Source organism: Ammodytes marinus, assembly GCF_949987685.1.
Source record: "Ammodytes marinus genome assembly, chromosome: 1".
NCBI classification, from domain to species: domain Eukaryota; kingdom Metazoa; phylum Chordata; class Actinopteri; order Uranoscopiformes; family Ammodytidae; genus Ammodytes; species Ammodytes marinus.
Window position 1 is genome coordinate 27302788 of NC_137230.1, and position 23018 is coordinate 27325805.

The 23018-nt window shown below is 39.0% G+C and overlaps 1 protein-coding gene across 1 annotated transcript; it reads right to left on the reverse strand.

The window, feature by feature from the left end:
• Positions 1-916: 916 nt before the first annotated feature.
• LOC307261642 (uncharacterized protein) lies at positions 917-7038 on the reverse strand (the record flags this gene model as incomplete). Its single annotated transcript, XM_080042225.1, has 13 exons — positions 917-1568; positions 2119-2299; positions 2428-2524; positions 2634-3028; positions 3155-3342; positions 3452-3510; positions 3637-3780; positions 4069-4213; positions 4313-5090; positions 5220-5361; positions 5984-6148; positions 6338-6528; positions 6889-7038. The coding sequence occupies 13 exons, from the start codon at positions 7036-7038 to the stop codon at positions 1426-1428; spliced, it is 2778 nt and encodes a 925-aa protein (XP_079898351.1). The 3' UTR covers positions 917-1425.
• Positions 7039-23018: the final 15980 nt, after the last annotated feature.

Here is a 23018-nt window from a genome sequence, read left to right on the forward strand (position 1 = left end):
TTGATGAATTTTACTTTAAAAGGTTCAAATTTTTCCTCCCTAGAAGGTCCAGGGTCCCAAACACAGTCTCCCAAATTCCTTTGAGAAACACTCTATGTGTGGCCGGGTATTAAAAGTCATTAGGCCTGGGGGGGATTTTGTACAAGTACCCTTAAAATTATTTGGTCATTCATCGATAAAATATATTGTGGCCTTTTTTTTGCAATGAGCACCTGCCCCCCAAAATGTCTGTGCACGCTACTGACAATATCAATAACCAAGCAAAAAAAAACGGCTTTCGGGTAGTGTGTGGTGTTATGATATATGAAAAAGCAATGAACGCTTAGGAGCCCCGGCGCAACACGTTCTTCTTCTTCACATGCTAAACCAGAAGTCCATCAAACAGAAGTTTAAAAAAATGTGTGATGTGCTCTGATGGTTCATTTGTTTTCCGAAAATGTAAGTCATCTGATTGAAAAAACGTTGTCCTGCTGCCTGTCCAGTGTCAAAGAGTGGACAAAGTTAGAGACTAGCAGGGCAAAAAAAATTGGCCTCTAAAGAGAAATTTTTCCCAGGAGTTGGAGTAATCATCAGAATTAACCATATGATATTTCTGTATCATATGGTTGTGTAAACATAATAATTCAATTTGTTTACCCTTAACTTCATTATGAAGAGCTTTGTTCATCCCTCTTTGAGAATCTATTTTATGAAGCATTGAAGCTGTCCTGGCCATATCATTTATGGTGGGGTTTTTTAAAGATATTTTTAAAGCGCTATATAAGTTTAATCTATTATTTTTGTTTTATTATTATTATTGATTATTATTATTAGTGCAGGGAATTACACAATACAGTGTGTGAGTCATTTTTTCTTTGACAACAAGTCTTCAAAAGCAATGCAAAGTTAATAAAGTGTGATTCAGACAAGACAGGAGTGCAGACAATCAAGTTTTATTCTTCATGTTTGATTGATGGCTGATTATAAACTGTAAATAAACTTTGTAACACTCATTTTTACAACCCAACACACATGAATGAAGTCAAGGCATAGTGACCTCCACATGAAAATATGCAGGTACAGATATAGAGCTGCACAACTCATGTCACAATGGAATTAATATAATTTGAATAATACTAAATCATCAAGGTTATAATTCAAAACAAGTTATTCCCTTAAAGCCTCCACAAGTACTATTCATAAAATGTGTTCAAAAAGACGATTATGATGCAGCTAATGCGCTGACTCAAGCTGTATACAGTCAAAAACACCCTCAAAATGTTGAATTCACACATGTTAAGTAAATTATCATATTTTGGATGATTCAAACTACCAATGATCACAAAAGTTTAAAAAAAAAGTTTTTGCTGTAGATGTAAAAAACAACAACAAAAAAACACCAACTGTGACTGAGAATCCCATCATCTCAGTGGATCACAGTGCTTCTCAGTCTGTGTCAGAGTCAAAGGTTGGGAGCGGTTGATATTTAGCTTTGGACCTCCTCGATCGGTAGATCACCACTCCGCATGCCAGGAGGCAGCCGACAATGAAGACAAGGTTCGTGCCAAGATTCAAGCTTGGGCCGGACGCTGAAATGGGAAGAAAATAAGAGAGACTACAATTCAGGTACCACAGGTAACACAATATATTATTATAAATATTTATAAATCAGGTCAGTGTGATTAGTCAGATTAGCCAGTTCTATTGATCAATGTGTCTATCTAATCATAAAATACATTGGAAGTAAACATGACATTTCAGCGAATGGATTAATTAGTATTGCTCCAAACCTGGTCATTTTTCAAAATGACAAATAAACGTACATAATGTCAGCCTTGCTGGTAATCTTACTGCGTGTGCTGAACATGTAGACAACCCGGTTATTAGGGTCACAACTAATGTAATTAATGTATTTTGAAGGAGGTCATTTGATGTGATATTGAATGGTATTGCATTAGATGTTTCTTTGATCTAGCCTACCCTATTGATAAAAAAGGCATGGAAAAAATTATAGAAATACTTCCCTGAGCTATCTCTCTACGGTAGGATTAATTGCAAGACTGTTGCAATGGTCTGCATTAGTTTTATGTAGTTAAAAACACCTAATGAACCATAAACTGAGTGTTAAGCCACCCTCACCTTGGCTATCAGATGTTTTACCCAGGCGCAAAGGTCCCTGGGAGATGAAGTGGCTGGAAGTCTGGGCCACAGCTTCTCTCTTGCCGCGTTGGTTCCCTGAGTTGGATATGATGCATCCCCGAGAGCACCTGCTCCCAGCAACGCCAGTCTCACACAGGAGGACTGTGCAGGTGATGTACACCTTCAGAGACAAAGTCGTAAAAAGTTGTTTGTACATTTTATAGACAGAAGGGACTAACCTTTCAGGTTGTGAACATTATATATAACATTTTATTTAGATATATTTATCTTTTAAAGAAGTAACCCTACCTCCTCATGAGCACCGATGAACTCAAAAGCATCCATTGAAAATCTGAATTGAGTCTTAGAGCTGGGGTAGATTTGCACTGTGTTGTCCCTCACACACCTGTTATGTGACATTATGCAGTTACAATGGTTTAGAACTAGAAATAGGTAAATGTATTTCTCATAACAATCATCTACCAAACAAAAGCCTTTTCATTGCGTACACGTACCCATGTTCGATGATGGTGTAGCTGATGCGTGAGTTTGGGTTGTCATATGGAGTTGCCCTGCAGGACTCAACAAATATTTCTGTGTTTGGGATTGAGGTGCTTGCCTCAATCTGCATGAACATTGTCTGTTTGAGATACACCTCAACTGGGTAAGTGCTGCTATCTACTTGTTTCCTGAACCGCTTGCTCTCGAAGAATTCAAACTGGAAAGTGAAAGCACCGAAGCCTCTCTCTGTAAAGGCGTATGGGTTTTTGTGTCTAAATTCAAGGGTCAGGTTGGTTCGCTTTGGATAGGCACATAAAAAGGCGATCTCGACTTCATTTTTCCTGGAGATAATAACATCGGGGTCAGCAGATGTGATTTGGTTCTTGAAAATGATGTTTTCGTCATCCTCCTAGAAATGAAAGAGAATTAAGTTTAGAAAGGAAGCGAAATATGTCAGATAGTCTAATTACAGAATTCAATTCAAAGGTCTTGAACCATCCCATTGTACACAGTGTTACAGTTTTGCGTGCTGTACCTCTACGAGGGTTCCACAAGTGTTAAGTGACATGACAGCAACCAGGTGGGTTGAGTTGGAGAGTGTGCTCAGGTTACAGGAAGAATCCCTGAAATTGTTGAGATGCAAGTGTTCCTCGTTGCGTCTAATGAGGTAGGTCTTCTCCACTTCCACTGTTATTGTTGTTTCATTGCATGTCACAGTGGCGTCTAAACATAGTTTGAGATATGTAGAAGGTGGTCAGGATATATATCAAGGTTCAATGTCTAATTTGCATATAAATTTAAAAAAATATATATATAAATGCAGTCAACCAACCATGGTGTCCAACGTCAATAATCACACAACGTGGCTCTGAATGAAAGACATGGTAGTAACTGGAATGCAACATAGGAGAGATAAAAGATACAAGAAGTTTAAATCTTGTGAACTGCTTTTCCAAGGAATTTACCCTACTTGTAGCACATGCGATCTAACCAGATAGTTTGTTGTTAAAAACTCACCTGGTTCTTCCTTCAGAAACAAAGCAAATAGCAAAATGATCATTCAATTCATTTTCAGTTGGTGTCCATTTTATCGTATATTCTCCTGCGGCGGTTCTGTGCTTTGAAATGCCCTTTGGTCCAGTGACAAGCAAGTCAAAATACCTAAAAGAGAAAAAATGTAAATGACTTTGCAAAATGGGAAAATTTACTGCCAAACTGCATAATAAGTCAGTTACAGTAAGTGTCACGAATATTCTATACATATGTTTGTTTGAAGTAAGTCAATATTACTTGTAATATTACAATATGTGTTAATAGTAAGTCAATATTGCAAGGATAATATAAAACCATTCTCAGTGTGAGAGTGCAATATTGGGGTACATTAAAACGTCATACAAAAAATGCATTGCTTCCAAATTTCAACAATGTTTTAACATAACAGTTCCTTACGTGATGTACTGTGCTTTGGATCTGACATTTATTTCGAGGGTTTTGTTGACGAACGCAGGAAGATTTTCTCCATTCTTTGGAGTCGGTGACACGAAAATGGGAAAGTAATCACCATCTATGCATGAAGGGGCATTCCAATTGTCCACTGAAAATCAGATAGACAGAGGACAGACAGAGCTTAAGAAATTGTCTTATTAAATCACTTTTTTTAGCATAGGCCGCCCGAGAGAAAACATTGCCATACCATGAATAGAAAACTGCAGTGGAATCTTGCTTAAAGGTTCAATCGTTGTGCGGTACAGACTCTCTGTGGCAGTTGGCGAAGCAGGTGTGGTGGTTGTCGGGGCAGCAGTGGTGGTTGTCGGGGCAGCAGTGGTGGTTGTCGGGGAAGCTGTGGTGGTTATCGGGGCAGCGGTGGTGGTTGTCGGGGCAACTGTGGTGGTTGTCGGGGCAGCTGTGGTGGTTGTCGGGGCAGCTGTGGTGGTTGTCGGGGCAGCAGTGGTGGTTGTCGGGGCAGCAGTGGTGGTTGTCGGGGCAGCGCTGGTGGTTGTCGGGGAAGCTGTAGTGGTTGTCGGGGCAGCAGTGGTGGTTGTCGGGGAAGCTGTAGTGGTTGTCGGGGCAGCGCTGGTGGTTGTCGGGGCAGCAGTGGTGGTTGTCGGGGAAGCTGTAGTGGTTGTCGGGGCAGCGCTAGTGGTTGTCGGGGCAGCAGTGGTGGTTGTCGGGGAAGCTGTAGTGGTTGTCGGGGCAGCGCTGGTGGTTGTCGGGGCAGTAGTGGTGGTTGTCGGGAAAGCTGTAGTGGTTGTCGGGGCAGCTGTGGTGGTCGGAGCAGCGCTGGTGGTTGGAGCCGAATCAGTGAATAAGATTTGACGTTTACGCCTTACCACTGAAAGGGGGTTCTTAACTGTGTACGAACCATCATGGTAGGACAGCTTAATGTGCTCGTTGGCAAAGTCCTCCACCACAAGTTCAATGGGATGGTATCCGATTTGACCGGTCCATCTATACGTTAGGGAGCAGGAATTCTGACAAACAAAAAAGAGATACTTGCATCACAAAATATTGCCTACATTACATTGGCAATAATTCATTTGTGTATTGGTTTTAGTCTGGTTTATATAGGAAGGATATTTATACTGAATCAAATTTCTTACCTGATCGAAAGAGATACTGCTGGTCAGACCACACAGCCCACACTCAAAACTGCTTGAGCTTGTTGGTACCCTACATCTGACATGGTCACCATCAGGATCAAACACTGTCAAATTGATGGAGCGTTGGCAGTTTCTGGGCACTCTATAACATGTGTAACAACTGAGTTAGGAACAGTATTTTACAAAATCTGATACACGAAATTAAATTGTGACTGTAGGCTATTGGAGATAAAATACTTTTCTAAATATTTCATTAGCAAAGACATCTTAGATCACCTCCCAGAGGGCAGTTTTTCTAACTGATAGGATGTTATACAAATCATGGTGCTGATTACTCTATCTATGGTATTACTATTTTTGCCATGCTATAGCCACAGCTTTAGGGATGGCTGTTGATCAAATGGTATAACATTTTAGTCCAGACTGAAATATCTGAACAAATGTTTGATTAATTGCCATGAAATTTTGTTCAGATAACATGGTGCCCAGAGGATTTATCCTAAAGACTTTGGTCATCATCTGACTTTTCAATGTGCTTCACCAGCAAGTCAAATGTTTTACTTCTCCTCTGAAATATCCAAACATGTACTTGATGAATTGATTCAGACATTATCTGCTTTATATTCAATCTCCTTCATACATTTGATATCCCTACTAGAAGAAAACACTGCATGTATATTTTATCATCAAATAATTAACATTGTATTTTTTACGCAACAGTATGATGCAACATTAAGAACAAAAGAGGAAACAATGGATATTACCTGATAATAGGCAGCATGTTAGTAATGGGAGACCTGTTAGATTCACCGGTATCGGATCGGGTACCTAGATCCACATGAGCCATCATTCTGGAGTAACCCCATGAGCTTCTGACGTTTGATACCCAGTAGCCCTTGCCATTGGAACTACTGACTTCTTTGGGGTACCTAGTTTAAGAAATAATGTAATAATCATGACAATATACCAATAGTTCCTTAAATTAATTAAATGGCACAGTGGGAAGTAACAAGCCACAATTATATCTCATCATAACTCTGAACATAGGATTGAGCTCTGACAGTAAATGTGTTATGTAAACTTTGGTGGAATTTGCTCAAGAAATCTTGATATCTCACCTTATCTCAAAAGGTAGGTTGCCGTTGATTTTTCTTGTTGTAATCACTTCATATTGGCACGACCTTTTACCATAGGAATTACTGCCAATAATTGCTCTGTCAGAATGTGTCTGGTACCCACAGTTACCAGAAGAACACATGTACCAATTCTCATTGCAGAGGAAGGTTGCTTGTTTGTTGCGAAGTTCCACCTGCAAAGAATTGTGCAAAAGTTATCTCTGCAGCAACTGAACCACAATTTGTTGTACTTCCAAGCCAGCAAAAATGTGGAACAATAATGTTGTATATATAATTTAGCAGACAAACGTGAAAATCTACTAAAAATGATAACAGATTAAAAAGGATGTAAAGTCTTCTCAAGGCACAGTCAAGCCAAATTTCATTGATGACAAGAGAAAATTGCATGTTTTTTTTATTAAATTATTGAGGGGTTATTTTTAATATTTTTAGGATGTAGTAAATATTCTCTGATAATGAAAATAATTCATCAGACAGAAAGTGGCAGTACACCCTCAAATGAGTATCTATAATAAGAATTAAATGTGGCTTACCTCATATGTCCCTTTTGACTGTTGTTTTGGAGTGAATGTAAATGATCCACCATACCACCTATAGTACATGTTGTAGGACCATGCAGATGCAGCTGAGATCAGGAGCAGCAGATGCAGCAGATGCAGCAGGTACTTGTTGAAAGACGCCATCCTCCTGAATGCACCCGCTCCAACAAGATCTGCATCTTAAATATTCAGCTACAAGGAAATGAAAATAAACTTTTTCATCAACATCATTTACGGAAAACATAAAGCATCAAGGAGAACTGGCATGACTAGTTTCAACCTATGCTGTTTTTTTTTAAACGTCATGAAAAATATATTAACTACTGCCAGCACACATTCCAACTTTTGAGAATAGATGGGGCTTTGTTCTCAGATAAACTGCTGCCACATATGTTCCAGGACTGAAGGAAATGTGATGCGGTGATCAAGACACCAAATGCATTACCTGAATTATTATTATTATTATTTATTTTTTACTGAAATATCAAAGTCTTTTATCCTATGAATGCAAGAATAAATTATCTTTTATACCTCCATTCAAAGATACAATTATTTAATAACATTTATTTTTATGTTGTTAGCTAACACAGGACCCTTTACATACCAGTTTACAGAGCTGTGTATTACAGCACACATCCAGTACGGACAGGTCGCACATTGTGAGGAGATATTTACTGAATTTGACAAATATTGATTTGGACAACAGGCATCACTAATTCCACCTTTCAGAAATAAGCGTGGCGGTGGACTCGAAACAACTGTAAATCCTTAGTCCCTGAAAGAGAGTTTGAGCAAACGGTGTCTGCCTAACACGCAAGCATCAGACTTTCTCATGAAGAGGGTTGTAAAAAGGGCACCACACCAACCAAAACAAATCTAAATTCTATTTGTTGTGTACCAAAGCAAGTGAAGTAGCGGACTTTCCCAGTGTGAATACACCCTAAAAGCACATTCACGAAAGCCAGGTTTGTCAACACCTCAGTGTGACAACACCTGAAGAATGTTGTTTTCAATAATCATGTCAAGTCTTCTGGGAAACATGAATTGTGCCCTTCCTTCTTTTCATCTGCAGATTCACAGTAAGCAAATCACCTTAAACTTTAATCTCACTAGTAATGTGCTGAAGTGAAATGATGTAATGTGTTTTATAATCCTGAATGACCAGTCTGGACTCGCAAAGATTAAATAATGTTGAGGATATAAAAAGACCAGTGATAGTAAAGTGCGAGGAGATACATTGGAAACCCTAGAAGTTCAGTTTGTTCATTCTCCCATTGACAGTTTTTGGTGACCAACTGCATGAAAATCCTTCAAGTTTAACCAAAAAACCCTTTCACCATGGTCACAAATTATTTGAGTCACTCACCTCGTGCAGGGGGCCAACGGGACCGAAACATCACACAGGAGCATTGTAATCAAAATGTATCAAAAGTATTGGTAACACTTTACAATAAGGGTACATTAATGGACTGTTACTTAATGCTTAGTTAATGCTTAAAAAGCATCAACTAAGCAATGACTAACCGTTAATAACTGCTTAGTTAATGCTTAATACGCATTAAGTAAGTATCAAAAGTAAACATACTTTCAGAATGCTGTATTACTAGATAACATATAATCTAATGATGCATTAACATGTTGCGCTGTAGCAGCTAATTTGTGGTGCACTGATAAAATGCATCATATTTAGTATATTTCAGTAATTTAGTGTAATCTGCACAAAAATGGAACCAATTTCCTGATAATGTCAAATACGCTGCAACCCATAGCCACTTTCAAATCTAAATGGAAACTCTGCTTTTCTCAAGTACTCTGTGAGTGTTCTTTTGTCTGAAAGCAACTTGTAACTTTGTTTTGAAAGGTACCATGTAAATAAAGATTATTTCAGATTATTATTGTTCTATTACACCGCCAGGCTGAGTTGACTTTGGCTTCTGATATTGTCTGAGGCCAGGAGTGGAAATTTTTGCCACCTGATCTAACTGGTATGCTTTACCGCAGAGAGCAACCAACCCAATGTACCAATGAGATTTTTATGCGAAATCTTCAAAGCACATGGATTGTTCATGTGACTGCACCTTGTTGACAGCAAAGACAAATCAAAGCAGTTAAGTCACGTAGCTGTGGCGGTACACCTACTTTCATATTTATCTTCTAATACATCTGAGATTATCTACATCTACCCGCTGTAACTTTTCTCTTGTCACATTCCGGTCATATCTCAGCATTTGTTTCCTGTTGCCTGAAAAAACAAAAACAAACAAACCCTGAATTGAACTCGGTTCCCAGACAAATGAGTGGAGGGGAAGGGAAGGCGCTATGACGCTTTCAATTAAAGCGGCTACGAGTAACATTTAAATATCTTTTAAACAGCCTCATGTTTCCTCTGATAATCATAAATTACCTTTAACAGCAAACGAGACCATCAGTGCAAAGAAAGACGTTTTTAAATAGTTTTTATTACTGCATTTGGTCTGGTCGCACACCCAGTCTGATTTTCGGTTCGCTCGTGCAGGCTCTATGGTCACATATCCGTATTGGTCGCAGATTTCAGTGTGGCGCAGCAACGTGAATTGAGAAGCCTATCCCTCCAGGTGAGGGAAGGGGAGCGGGAGCCTTGTTTGAGACAGTTATTTGTCGTCATAATGACTGATAACGGGGCTGAACCATCAAAGAAAAAATGCAATGAAGAAAAGCTAAAAGGGAGAGTGATATAGGCTACGGGTGGGACCAGGGCGTTGCCAAGCAACGTGTATACAATTTCACGAGAGCGAAACTAGACTGCAGTGTTTACTCCTAAATGAATGAGCGGTTGGTACTAACAAAGTTTGCTTTGCTTCACCATCATCAGATAACCATTATCTGAAATAGTCATTATTTACAACAACATAAACACATTACCTCATCGTGATCCATACTAACTGCCGTCTCTCGTTCATTCGCTTTCTGTGAGGAGTCGGACACGTAGGCCTAATCTTTCAGCTCCGTGAGAGAGAGTAGTTAGGTGACACTGCTGCATCAACTCATTGCAATCAGGTGCGTGTGCCAGACTGGCATTAGTTGTCAAAACCACTCTCACGGAGCCGAAAAGAGTCCTCACACTTTCAACACACGGACATGCACTATATTGCTCCCTTCTCAGTTCACACTCGCGCGCCCGGCACGAGCTAGTAAACAGCTTTGCGACAGCGGGCGTCGTAAAAATACTACCGCTTTTGTCCAAAGGGGACGCCAACGTGCCATCTTACTCGTAGTGGCTTTAATGCCTGAGGGTTTTCTGAAAAAATAGTACGAATTGTCAAGTCTACCAAAACCTTAATATCTAAGCCTGCGTAGCACATAGAAACATGAAATAAAATACATTTAAAAGTTAAGGTTCACAGGCTTTATTTAAACATGCTCCCTTAGCGCTTACAGACCAACACATTTTTCTAAAAATCGTCAAAATTAGATGGGGGAGAAAAAATAATAATAAATAATATAAAATATTTAAAAAATAATGTGCTAAATGAGGTTATAATCCTGCTTCCTTTTAGCATGGATAGTATAGTGACTGAGTGTGCAGTGGAGGGATAAAGATAGACAGATATAGGAAGGAGAAGATCCCTTTATTTTATAATTTAGTTCAGTTATCACTGGCACCATAAATCCGACTTCCCAGTACAACTGGAAAGCAGACTGACTCCCTGTCGGGAGCCGATCAGCTGGTCCAAACGGCTGTATACCACGGAGATGAAAACGAAACTGAAACTTAACTATCGCCTGGCTGGGCTGAATTTGAGTTGGAGCAGCAACATATAGCCTAAATTCATAAATATTGTTAATAAATAGATGCAATGTGTTGTGTGATTTTCGTCAGTAGCCTATAGTAGACCTAGATTCTGCGCTCAGAACGCCACTAACTGTTCTGTAATACACTATCGCCGACACTGCTGGCTATTTTTTTTTATTATTATTATTTATTTATTTATTTTTAATTTTTTTGATTGGCGTGATTTTCGGCAAACCGCACAACTTTTGGGTGGTCAAGTGGTCTTAAAAAATCAACAAAACCCACCTCATGTGTATTTGAACCAGTTACGTTGCATTCTATGTTGTGCACGCCATGAAAATTAGATAAAGTAACAATGCTGCATTAGGCAGCATCAGGCAGGAGATACAATGTGGCATCGCGCAGCAGCCGTCATCAGTGGGTTAACCCTTAAACAGGCAACAGTGGAAAATGAGTTTCTAAAAATATTTTCATGATATCACTTATCTCTTTAAGACCAAAGAAAAATATTTCCACGTCAATTTTTTTTATACTTTGTATATTTTGGGTTTTACGAGTTGTATCTCCCAGGATACGTTGCCCTATTAAGGTGTAAAAAAAAGCCGAAATGGTAAAAATATTATTGTTTAATTTGATGAACAGAAATGATAAATTGTTGTTTTCCTTGTCCATTTAAATTACAAATACTACTTTTAAAGTACATTTTATTCAGTTTTACCAATCCAGTTTCATCAAACTGGATCAGCCACATCCAGATGGCCAGGCTTGAGACGGTCCATAGTGACCCACTGTAGCTTATCCCCCATGTCCACTACAAAGTTATTGGGCCCCGCCTCCAGGACACAGAAGGGCCCATCGTAGGGGAGGCTTCAGGGGGATCTGAGTGAAGGGGCTGGAGTTGCCCAGAGCAAAAGTCCGATGTCACGCGCCCGTACACAGAACCGCAGCGTCCTGAAGGAACTTTCCTGGGACCACCAGTGGCTGTCCGTAAACCAATTCAGCAGATGAAAACTGCCGGCCCTCCTTAGGGGCAGAGAGCAGGCCAAACATTAACCACTGGAGGCAGTCAACCCAGTTGCGACCCCTTAGCCTTGCAGCTCGGATGTGAACTGTGGGCCCCTGTACAAGGTGAGGTCAGCCGGCATACCAAAACGGGCCACCCACAACCAGATGAACGCCCAGTCTACTTCAGCAAATACAGAGGAATGGCTTCCGGCTACCTGGTGGTGCTATCCACCAGGATGAGGAGGTCAGTGAGCCTGCGGGAGGAAGGCAGGGGGCCCACCAGGTCCTTTTTGACCTGGTCGAAATGCCTCTCTGGGACCAGAATCGGCGCCAAGGGGGCTTTGGTATTATGTGTTGCACACGCTGACAGGCCAAGCTGAAGCTAGCCCAGGTCTTTACATCCCTCCTGAGGCGGGGCCAGACAAATGTAACACCCACCAGCCTCGTAGACGCCTGAACACCCAGATTGCATAAACCATTGATCAGGTATATACATTGGCGCCCCCAACCCACGTGCACCATCGGGCGGGGCTGGTCAGTACAGGTATCGCAGAGAAGCCTTGCCGTGATCAAACACAGCACAGCAGCCACAGGCTTGAAGTTGGAGGACATGGTGTAGTAGGGACATCTGAGCCAGCGGCCTGGTCTGCAGACATGACAGCGTAGTCGAGTCCCAAGTGCACAGACCCCGAAGTTGTCCTTACCAGCCATGCTGAATATCAGTGGTGAACTCAGAGACGGCGGAAAACTGATGTTGGTAATGGTAAATGGTAAATGGACTTGTATAGCGCTATATCTCCGTTTATCGCAACGTTGCTGGCGTGCAGGCCACAGCTCAGAAGTCTTGGCAATGGCGAAGGTCAGTGGCGTGTGGTCCACGAAGGCAGTGGAGGCCGTCCAACAGGAATGTAGGGACTTTATGGTGCAGTGTGCATGAACCTGGCACGGTGTCCTACTTTGCCAGTTTAGAGGCTCCCTTTGTGGAAAGCAGTGTCCAAGGAAGGCAATGGATGACAGGCCAAACTGTAACTAAGCAGGATTGACTATCACCCTGATCCTTTCAAACAGCTGCCACAGGTGTGTCAGATGCTCCTCTAAAGCCAATGCAAGTATGATGCTACACTGTGTGCCTGCAACGACCAGCAGCCACCAGCTTGAAATAATATATTTAATAAACAGCAGCTTACTTTCCCTGCCAGTGGCTTTGACCATCCCTGGGCAGTGAAGTTTGTTGGTGGTTTCTGCCTGGAAGGCACTCCCCGCCCCCAACGGTTAGGGTTAGGGATAGGCAGAGCCGGCCCGAGGCATAAGCGAAATAAGCGGCCGCTTAGGGCCCCCGACTGCCTGGGGGGCCCCCCTAAAAAAAAAAATAAAAAAACCTTTTTTTTTTTTTTTTTTTTTAGTTTGTGTGTTTGATATTAACATCATATTATGCAAATGTGAGTTATCATACAAAAAAAGGAATAAAATGTTTTGGTCTAGATAATTAATAGCCTAAAAATGTAATCAGTTCATCTGGGAGGAAATCCGAAATTATGTGATTATGTCACGTTCACATCCATGCACAGTGTGTATTGAGTTTATTTAAAAACAATTGGAAATGGGGCTGCCCTCAGTTGCCCATGCACTGTGTATAGTCTATAGCCTATTTCAGCCTTGTCTGTGGAAAAAAAGATACAGTAGCTGGACAACAGAGTTCTTCTGCTTCGTTCCTCACACTGCATTTAAATGCATTCATTATATTACAGAGAAATATGTCCCGTAAAAGAAAAAGAGCTCCAAGCCCAACCCAGAGGACCCTCCATAATATTTTATTTTATATTAATATTTTTATGGAAAATCCATGTGTCCTTCTTCAATAGCTTCTAATTCATCTGACCCAGTGTCTCCAAATTATTTGTTCACACAAAATTTCTCAGATTTAGCCTCTTAATTTTCCTCTCAAAGTGCACCAGATTCATGCATTTCACTTTAAAAAGGTTAAAAAAATCTCCCGGGGGGGCATACCCCCGGACCCCCCTAGGAGGGTCTGAATCTCGGCTGTCTAATATTTTCGCACAGCCGCACAGTGGAGGCACTAGCGGAAAACACTGGGTGTGTGAATGATATTTAACACAGATCTATAGTTTTAGCAGCGCTAACATTGGAGAGGGGCCCCCTAATCATATTTCGCTTAGGGCCCCCTGAAGGCTTGGGCCGGCTCTGGGGATAGGGCCTTCCAGGCAGCGCTGCCCTAAGTATATAAATATAGAAAGATAATTTTTAAAGTAAAATACAGTAATAATGTTGTAATGGGCACAACTGTTCATGATAATATATGGTTCTGCAGTCATTATTAACATTCCTTCAAGTTTTAAATAAAACTCTGAATAATAAACATTGACCACATTTCTACCCCCTAATCAGGCAACGTATCTCTGGGGATACATACATTTCAAATTCTGCTAAAAACCCCACAAACACAGATGGATTTTTTTCTTCATCAGCATGTTAAGACAAATGTCCTAATTCAATCTATGCATTTAGATTGTTATTTTAATGAAAATAAGTATGTCTAATATATGATTACTTACACCCTGGGAAGCTGGCGCTTCGCCACTGGCGGCCATGTTGATTTCTGATCAGGCTGACTAAACAATGACAGATAACTTGAACCAAATCATGTCACCTAGATGTTAATAACAGACAAGTCTTTTGATAAATGCTAACTAGATTAGTGAAAACCTTCCAGCAAGCCCCCTACAGGATGTTAAAGAGTATGTATCTCCCAGTGCACGTTGCCTGTTTTAGGTCAGGCTGCTGTTGGCCTGGCGGGGGTCCCGTTGGCCTGGCTGGTTGATGATAATTGTGAGATAAGATATAAGACATTAGCAGGTCAATGAAGAAATTGTGTTAAATTAATCCTATTCTTGAAACAAAAATGAAAACTCACAAATATTGCTGAAATCTCCTTTGAGCTTCAGCCTCATCGAAAGCTTTCTGACAACGATCTGACCAGTGAAACTTGTCGGTCAAACGAGCAATGTTTTCTGTAGTTATCTAGATCTACCCAGAGTTATCTATAGACAACAGTGTGTGACTATTGGTTATGTAAAATCTCAAAAGTTGTTCCGCAAGGCTCAATTCTGAGGCCAGTTCTACATGGATATTATTTCCTCTTCTGTATAAATTGTTGTAATTTACATCTTAATGCCAACGATACCAGTTATATTGTGCAAAAATTTACACTCTGCTGCTTTAACTCTTCAACACTGCTGAACTGTCTTACAGGTTGCAATCACTAAAGACAAGTTAGTTCTCAATGCAGATGAGACAACAAAAAAAAAGAATAAACTTCACCAGAGCTAAAAACTTTGATACAATATTGTCACTACTCAAAATGGAACAAATATTGAAAGTGCTAGTGAGTACAAGTATCTTTGCATTTGGATTGATGAAGGTAACTTTTAAATATATAACTACTCTAGCAAGTTAATTCAGGCAAAAGATTGCTTTTCTTCAATAGAAACCAGACTGGGTTTCCCATGTGGAACAATACATACATTATTGAGGCAACTTTATTATCGGTATTGGACTATGGGGAAATGTTATGCATGCCTTTGCGTCGTATGTGAATCCCATATCACTCTGCACTTCGATTGGATACTCATCATTGTGGGCTTTATACAAAGGTTGACTGGCTATGCATGGCGTGATAGACTCTGGGTTTTATGTTTACTCAGATGCAGCCAAAGGCATCATGGAATGTCCCAGCACAATAAACCACAAAAAGGTACACCACAATGTGTTGTCCTTTAATCCACTTTGTTTGAGATCTGATGAAAAAAGTCCTTGTTATCCAACACATTGCAGAAACTGTTTCCATTAAAGCTTCTTCGAATCAAATTTGACAATATTTTATTTTGAAAACAGCATGCCTCCAAAGCAGCCTAACTAGAAACAACACCCATAATAGTTTTTCTGTACCGTATGACTCATATGAAGCAGCATCTTATTAGATTTTTGTATTGAGCCTCAACCTGAATTGTATCCAACAATGTGTGCCATATAGAACACTGCTCACATTATCCATATTCTTTTGAAACATATATATATTTATATATATATATACATATATATATATATATATATATATATATATATATATATATATATATATATATATATATATATATATATATATATTATCATCTTGTAAAATAATTTCCACCTGGCCACCTGATGAAGCAATATTCACTCCACCAACCATCACTTTTACCACAATGTTATTTTATATGCAGCTGTCATTTTGACAATTTCTCAGTGAAATTGATAGATGAATGATGGATGAATGTATAGATGGTTGGGAAGGTACAATATGCTAGGGCTTTGCACAAGTATGAATCATTCAAACTTTCAAGTGACCCCTCTATGACTGAGTTGTAGCTATTAACACATCGTGTGCATCAGCATAGCCGTTTATATTAATTAAACCATAACTACAAGAATCTGGCAACCACTAAAAGGACAATTAAATATAAAAAAAGGAATGAAGGGCTGTATCTCATGCTTCAAATTTGGATAAAATAAGCATAAAGGTTATGGAAATGGATATGGCCTTATGGGATTCAGAAATGTGTTCTTGCTTATAGACTTATATAAGCAGGAATTCATATGTGTAAAGTTCCACACGGTGGCGCTTATCCGTTAAAAAAGTTCTTCCTTGGGTCATCTCTCAACTCGAACAGCTAGGAAGACATGACTAGACCGTAACATATTTGGCAGAGAAAATAATGCTTTTCCTACAATTTTATTATTGATTGATTTCCAGCTCTCCTTTTTAGCATTTTGCCCCCGATAACCTAAGCCTGATCCTCAAATGACCTCTCTAGATGTCCGTAGATTGTGACTCTTAGGATCAGACTGAATTGGTCATCATCAAATCGGTGCAGATCAGCAGTTCAAACTAACTGGGACTCCCCTCCTCAATGCTTGTCAAAATAATCAGAATAATCAGAACCAAGTAACAATTGCTATTTAGAAATGAATAAAACATTCACAAATTGACCACACACAGACATACACACACACACACACGCATGTTTTGTTTAATATATGATTAAAATGCAAACATAATGCAAAATTTCCCCTTTATTGTAAATTAAATCGCATTTAAATGACACCCCCCCAAAAAAAATTCACCATTGCATATATAATGTTCTTTTTAACCAGAACTGCATGTCTTATTGCAACATATTTTTAAGCTACAAATGTATAATATGTAGCTGCACATGTACATGTTTTATATATCTTTTTAAGGCAAAGTTTTGATGTTAATGTAGACAAAAGGGTCTCCCCTATACTAGCACATAGCAAAACACTTTTTTTAAGTTATGGACACTACCACATTGTTTGACAGATCATTTTCATCAGTGAGTGGACTAACTGTAGACAACAACTTAATCTATTCAGGTTGTGTTAAATGTTAAAAAAGTACACTCAAGTATTACTGTATGTCCTAGTTAACCAAGCAAACTTTCAACACCTGACGATAATAGCCGGGAACCTGCTTGAGGCATCAAAAATCCTGCAAAACCAGTAGAGAAGGAATTTTTTGTTTTCACAACAGTTGAAAGACACAACTGTGTCTAAGCTCTATAGTCACAAACCGGTTAAGTTTTTAAGGTGTATGTCGGGGTTGAGATTAGTTGAGATAAGTTCATTGCCATAGGGAAAACAAAAGCCAACCATAAACCAATTTTAAAAAATTGTGCAGTGTACAGTACTTCACCTTTTTGAAGACTAATGTGTTGGAAGTCTGCCTTTCTCTGACAGTAGAGAGAGTATATGCAGACAGCAAACGAAGTGTGGGAGGTTAGTGATGACATGCAAGCCTTATGGGAATAAATATGGCGAAACGTCGTTGTACATTACACAAAGAGAAATTATTATATGGATCTGTCTTTAAACAATATTCAAGTGTTGATGTGAACATTGAAACTAGTATTACGATCTTAGAAAAACTACATATTTCTTATCACATACAGTATCTCCTATTTAAAACTTGTTGAAAAAGAAGAATCCTTGGCCTGTAGAAGGAATCATGAATTAATGCATGCACATATGGGCATGAGTATTGTTTTCAGACAGACTTTAGAAAGATGAAAAGACAAAAACATGCGGTATAAAACATGATTAATTGGATTTAGTTCACCGGGTCTGAATCTAATAGAAACTTGCAGTCTTCTGCCTTTTGCTTCCTGGAGAAGTGAAGATAATGTACTCTGTGAGTGTTCTTTTGTCTGAAAGCAACTTGTAACTTTGTTTTGAAAGGTACCATGTAAATAAAGATTATTTCAGATTATTATTGTTCTATTACACCGCCAGGCTGAGTTGACTTTGGCTTCTGATATTGTCTGAGGCCAGGAGTGGAAATTTTTGCCACCTGATCTAACTGGTATGCTTTACCGCAGAGAGCAACCAACCCAATGTACCAATGAGATTTTTATGCGAAATCTTCAAAGCACATGGATTGTTCATGTGACTGCACCTTGTTGACAGCAAAGACAAATCAAAGCAGTTAAGTCACGTAGCTGTGGCGGTACACCTACTTTCATATTTATCTTCTAATACATCTGAGATTATCAGTACATCTACCCGCTGTAACTTTTCTCTTGTCACATTCCGGTCATATCTCAGCATTTGTTTCCTGGAAGCGGCTCATGCGTGAATAAAGCTGGTGCAGCTTGATGATAATTGTGAGATACGATATAAGACATTAACAGGTCAATGAAGAAATTGTGTTAAATTAATCCTATTCTTGAAACAAAAATTAAAACTCACAAATATTGCTGAAATCTCCTTTGAGCTTCAGCCTCATCGAAAGCTTTCTGACAACGATCTGACCAGTGAAACTTGTCGGTCAAACGAGCAATGCTTTCTGTAGTTATCTAGATCTACCCAGAGTTATCTATAGACAACAGTGTGTGACTATTGGTTATGTAAAATCTCAAAAGTTGTTCCGCAAGGCTCAATTCTGAGGCCAGTTCTACATAGATATTATTTCCTCTTCTGTATAAATTGTTGTAATTTACATCTTAATGCCAACAATACCACACTGTAAACAATTGCTGTAAATTTACAGCAGGATTTCAACAGCATTTACCTGTTATTTATAAAAAACAGCATTTAACTGTTAAAATAAAAGGCAGTCTGTTAAATTACAGTCCTTTGCTGTTATTTTACGGAACGGTAATGTTTTTCAAAAATACTGAACTTTCCTGTTAATTTACTATCAAACTTGGAAGGGACAACTTGACATGAGCTGCCTGCACATGTGAAGCTTATACAGTTTTCTTCATTAATCCTCATCCATCCACATCTTAACTAATAAGTGTTGTTTACTGTATAGCCTCTGGTTAAGTTTACTTAAAGTTGAGTTATATCTACTTGGAAATGGAAATTGCAGTTAACGTAATTAAACCAAGTTAGTCTTACTTAACTGAAGAGTTGTGTTTACTCAGTAGAATTAAGGAAACGGATTGCCTTAGATAAATCAAGTAAGCACAACAAAGTGTATTGTAGAGACGCCCCCTTTCCCACAATGACTTGCACTGGACTAAACGTTTGTTATGTTGCTATTTGCACCCTCAGTAAAGGGGATGTTTCATTCCATTACCTCACTATGCATTTTGTTTAAATAAAACATTTCTGTGTGAACTAACTGTTATTTTTGGTTATAACAAACGGTTTGTGGAAATCTTAAACAAGATCCCTAGTTCAACTCAGGAGACAATTTACAATAGAAATGAATCATTCCATTGAACTTGATATATTGTAAAAAGTGTCTTGAAGTAACAAACAGAAGCTGCTCTCTGTGTTTAGCATTTGAACAAATAGGGGACATAGTAAATTTACATATGGAATGAAACACATCTGCCCAATGAAATATAACATCCCCTTCGCTCACGGTGCAAACAACATAACAAACATTTAGTCCAGGTTCATCCCTTTTTTCATTAACAGTATAATCCTGTACATTTTAGTGACAGTCAAATAATGTTAATTTAACAGTAAGAAAATGGCAACCCTGCTGCCAGTTGATTACTGTTTTTACTGAAAAAACAGGTTCATACAGTTTTCTTCATTAACAGCATAATCCTGTCAATTTTATTGACAGTCATATAATGTTAATTTAACAGTAATAAAATGGCAACCCTGCTGCCAGTTGATTAATGTTTTTTTACAGGGAAATGTCTTACAGTGCAGTTATATTTTGCAAAAATTTACACTCTGCTGCTTTAACTCTTCAACACTGCTGAACTGTCTTACAGGTTGCAATCACTAAAGACAAGTTAGTTCTCAATGCAGATGAGACAACAAAAAAAAGAATAAACTTCACCAGAGCTAAAAACTTTGATACAATATTGTCACTACTCAAAATGGAACAAATATTGAAAGTGCTAGTGAGTACAAGTATCTTTGCATTTGGATTGATGAAGGTAACTTTTAAATATATAACTACTCTAGCAAGTTAATTCAGGCAAAAGATTGTTTTTCTTCAATAGAAACCAGACTGGGTTTCCCATGTGGAACAATACATACATTATTGAGGCAATTTTATTATCGGTATTGGACTATGGGGAAATGTTATGCATGCCTTTGCGTCGTATGTGAATCCCATATCACTCTGCACTTCGATTGGATACTCATCATTGTGGGCTTTATACAAAGGTTGACTGGCTATGCATGGCGTGATAGACTCTGGGTTTTATGTTTACTCAGATGCAGCCAAAGGCATCATGGAATGTCCCAGCACAATAAACCACAAAAAGGTACACCACAATGTGTTGTCCTTTAATCCACTTTGTTTGAGATCTGATGAAAAAAGTCCTTGTTATCCAACACATTGCAGAAACTGTTTCCATTAAAGCTTCTTCGAATCAAATTTGACAATATTTTATTTTGAAAACAGCATGCCTCCAAAGCAGCCTAACTAGAAACAACACCCATAATAGTTTTTCTGTACCATATGACTCATATGAAGCAGCATCTTATTAGATTTTTGTATTGAGCCTCAACCTGAATTGTATCCAACAATGCGTGCCATATAGAACACTGCTCACATTATCCATATTCTTTTGAAACAGGTCCTTCTCATATAATTAGCATATTGTGATAAAGTTGATTATTTTCCATAATGTAATGATAATAATTGGACTTTCATATATTTTAGATTCATTGCACACCAACTGAAATATTTCAGGTCTTTTGTTGTTTTAATACTGATGATTTTGGCATACAGCTCATGAAAACCCCAAATTCCTATCTCAAAAAATTAGCATATCATGAAAAGGTACTCTAAACGAGCTCTTAACCTAATCATCTGAATCAACTAATTAACTCTAAACACCTGCAAAAGATTCCTGCGGCTTTTAAAAACTCCCAGCCTGGTTCATTACTCAAAACCGCAATCATGGGTAAGACTGCCGACCTGACTGCTGTCCAGAAGGCCATCATTGACACCCTCAAGCAAGAGGGTAAGACACAGAAAGAAATTTCTGAGCGAATAGGCTGTTCCCAGAGTGCTGTATCAAGGCACCTCAGTGGGAAGTCTGTGGGAAGGAAAAAGTGTGGCAGAAAACGCTGCACAACCAGAAGAGGTGACCGGACCCTGAGGAGGATGGTGGAGAAGGGCCGATTCCAGACCTTGGGGGACCTGCGGAAGCAGTGGACTGAGTATGGAGTAGAAACATCCAGAGCCACCGTGCACAGGCGTGTGCAGGAAATGGGCTACAGGTGCCGCATTCCCCAGGTCAAGCCACTTTTGAACCAGAAACAGCGGCAGAAGCGCCTGACCTGGGCTACAGAGAAGCAGCACTGGACTGTTCGGATGAAAGCAAATTTTGCATGTCATTCGGAAATCAAGGTGCCAGAGTCTGGAGGAAGACTGGGGAGAAGGAAATGCCAAAATGCCTGAAGTCCAGTGTCAAGTACCCACAGTCAGTGATGGTCTGGGGTGCCATGTCAGCTGCTGGTGTTGGTCCACTGTGTTTTATCAAAGGCAGGGTCAATGCAGCTAGCAATCAGGAGATTTTGGAGCACTTCATGCTTCCATCTGCTGAAAAGCTTTATGGAGATGAAGATTTAATTTTTCAACAAGACCTGGCACCTGCTCACAGTGCCAAAACCACTGGTAAATGGTTTACTGACCATGGTATTACTGTGCTCAATTGGCCTGCCAACTCTCCTGACCTGAACCCCATAGATAATCTGTGGGATAATGTGAAGAGGAAGTTGAGAGACACCAGACCCAACACTGTGGATGAGCTTAAGGCCGCTATCGAAGCATCCTGGGCCTCCATAACACCTCAGCAGTGCCACAGGCTGATTGCCTCCATGCCACGGCGCATTGAAGCAGTAATTTCTGCGAAAGGATTCCCGACCAAGTATTGAGTGCATAACTGAACATAATTATTTGAAGGTTGACTTTTTTGTATTAAAAACACTTTTCTTTTATTGGTCGGATGAAATATGCTATAATAAAAGGCTTGAACTACTTCAGTTGTGTGTAATGAATCTAAAATATATGAAAGTCTAATGTTTATCAGTACATTACAGAAAATATTGAACTTTATCACAATATGCTAATTATATGAGAAGGACCTATATATATATATATATATATATATATATATATATATATATATATATATATATATATATATATATATATATATATATATATATATATATATATATATATATATATATGCCGTTTATATTAATTAAACCATAACTAAAAGAATCTGGCAACCAATAAAAGGACAATTGAATATCAAAAAAAGGAATGAAGGGCTGTATCTCATGCTTCAAATTTGGATGAAATAAGCATAAAGGTTATGGAAATGGATATGGCCTTATGGGATTCAGAAATGTGTTCTTGCTTATAGACTTATAAGTTCCACACGGTGGCGCTTATCCGTTAAAAAAGTTCTTCCTTGGGTCATCTCTCAACTCGAACAGCTAGGAAGACATGACTAGATGTAACATATTTGGCAGAGAAAATAATGCTTTTCCTACAATTTTATTATTGATTGATTTCCAGCTCTCCTTTTTAGCATTTTGCCCCCGATAACCTAAGCCTGATCCTCAAATGACCTCTCTAGATGTCCGTAGATTGTGACTCTTAGGATCAGACTGTATTGGTCATCATCAAATCGGTGCAGATCAGCAGTTCAAACTAACTGGGACTCCCCTCCTCAATGCTTGTCAAAATAATCAGAATAATCAGAACCAAGTAACAATTGCTATTTAGAAATGAATAAAACATTCACAAATTGACCACACACAGACACACACACACACA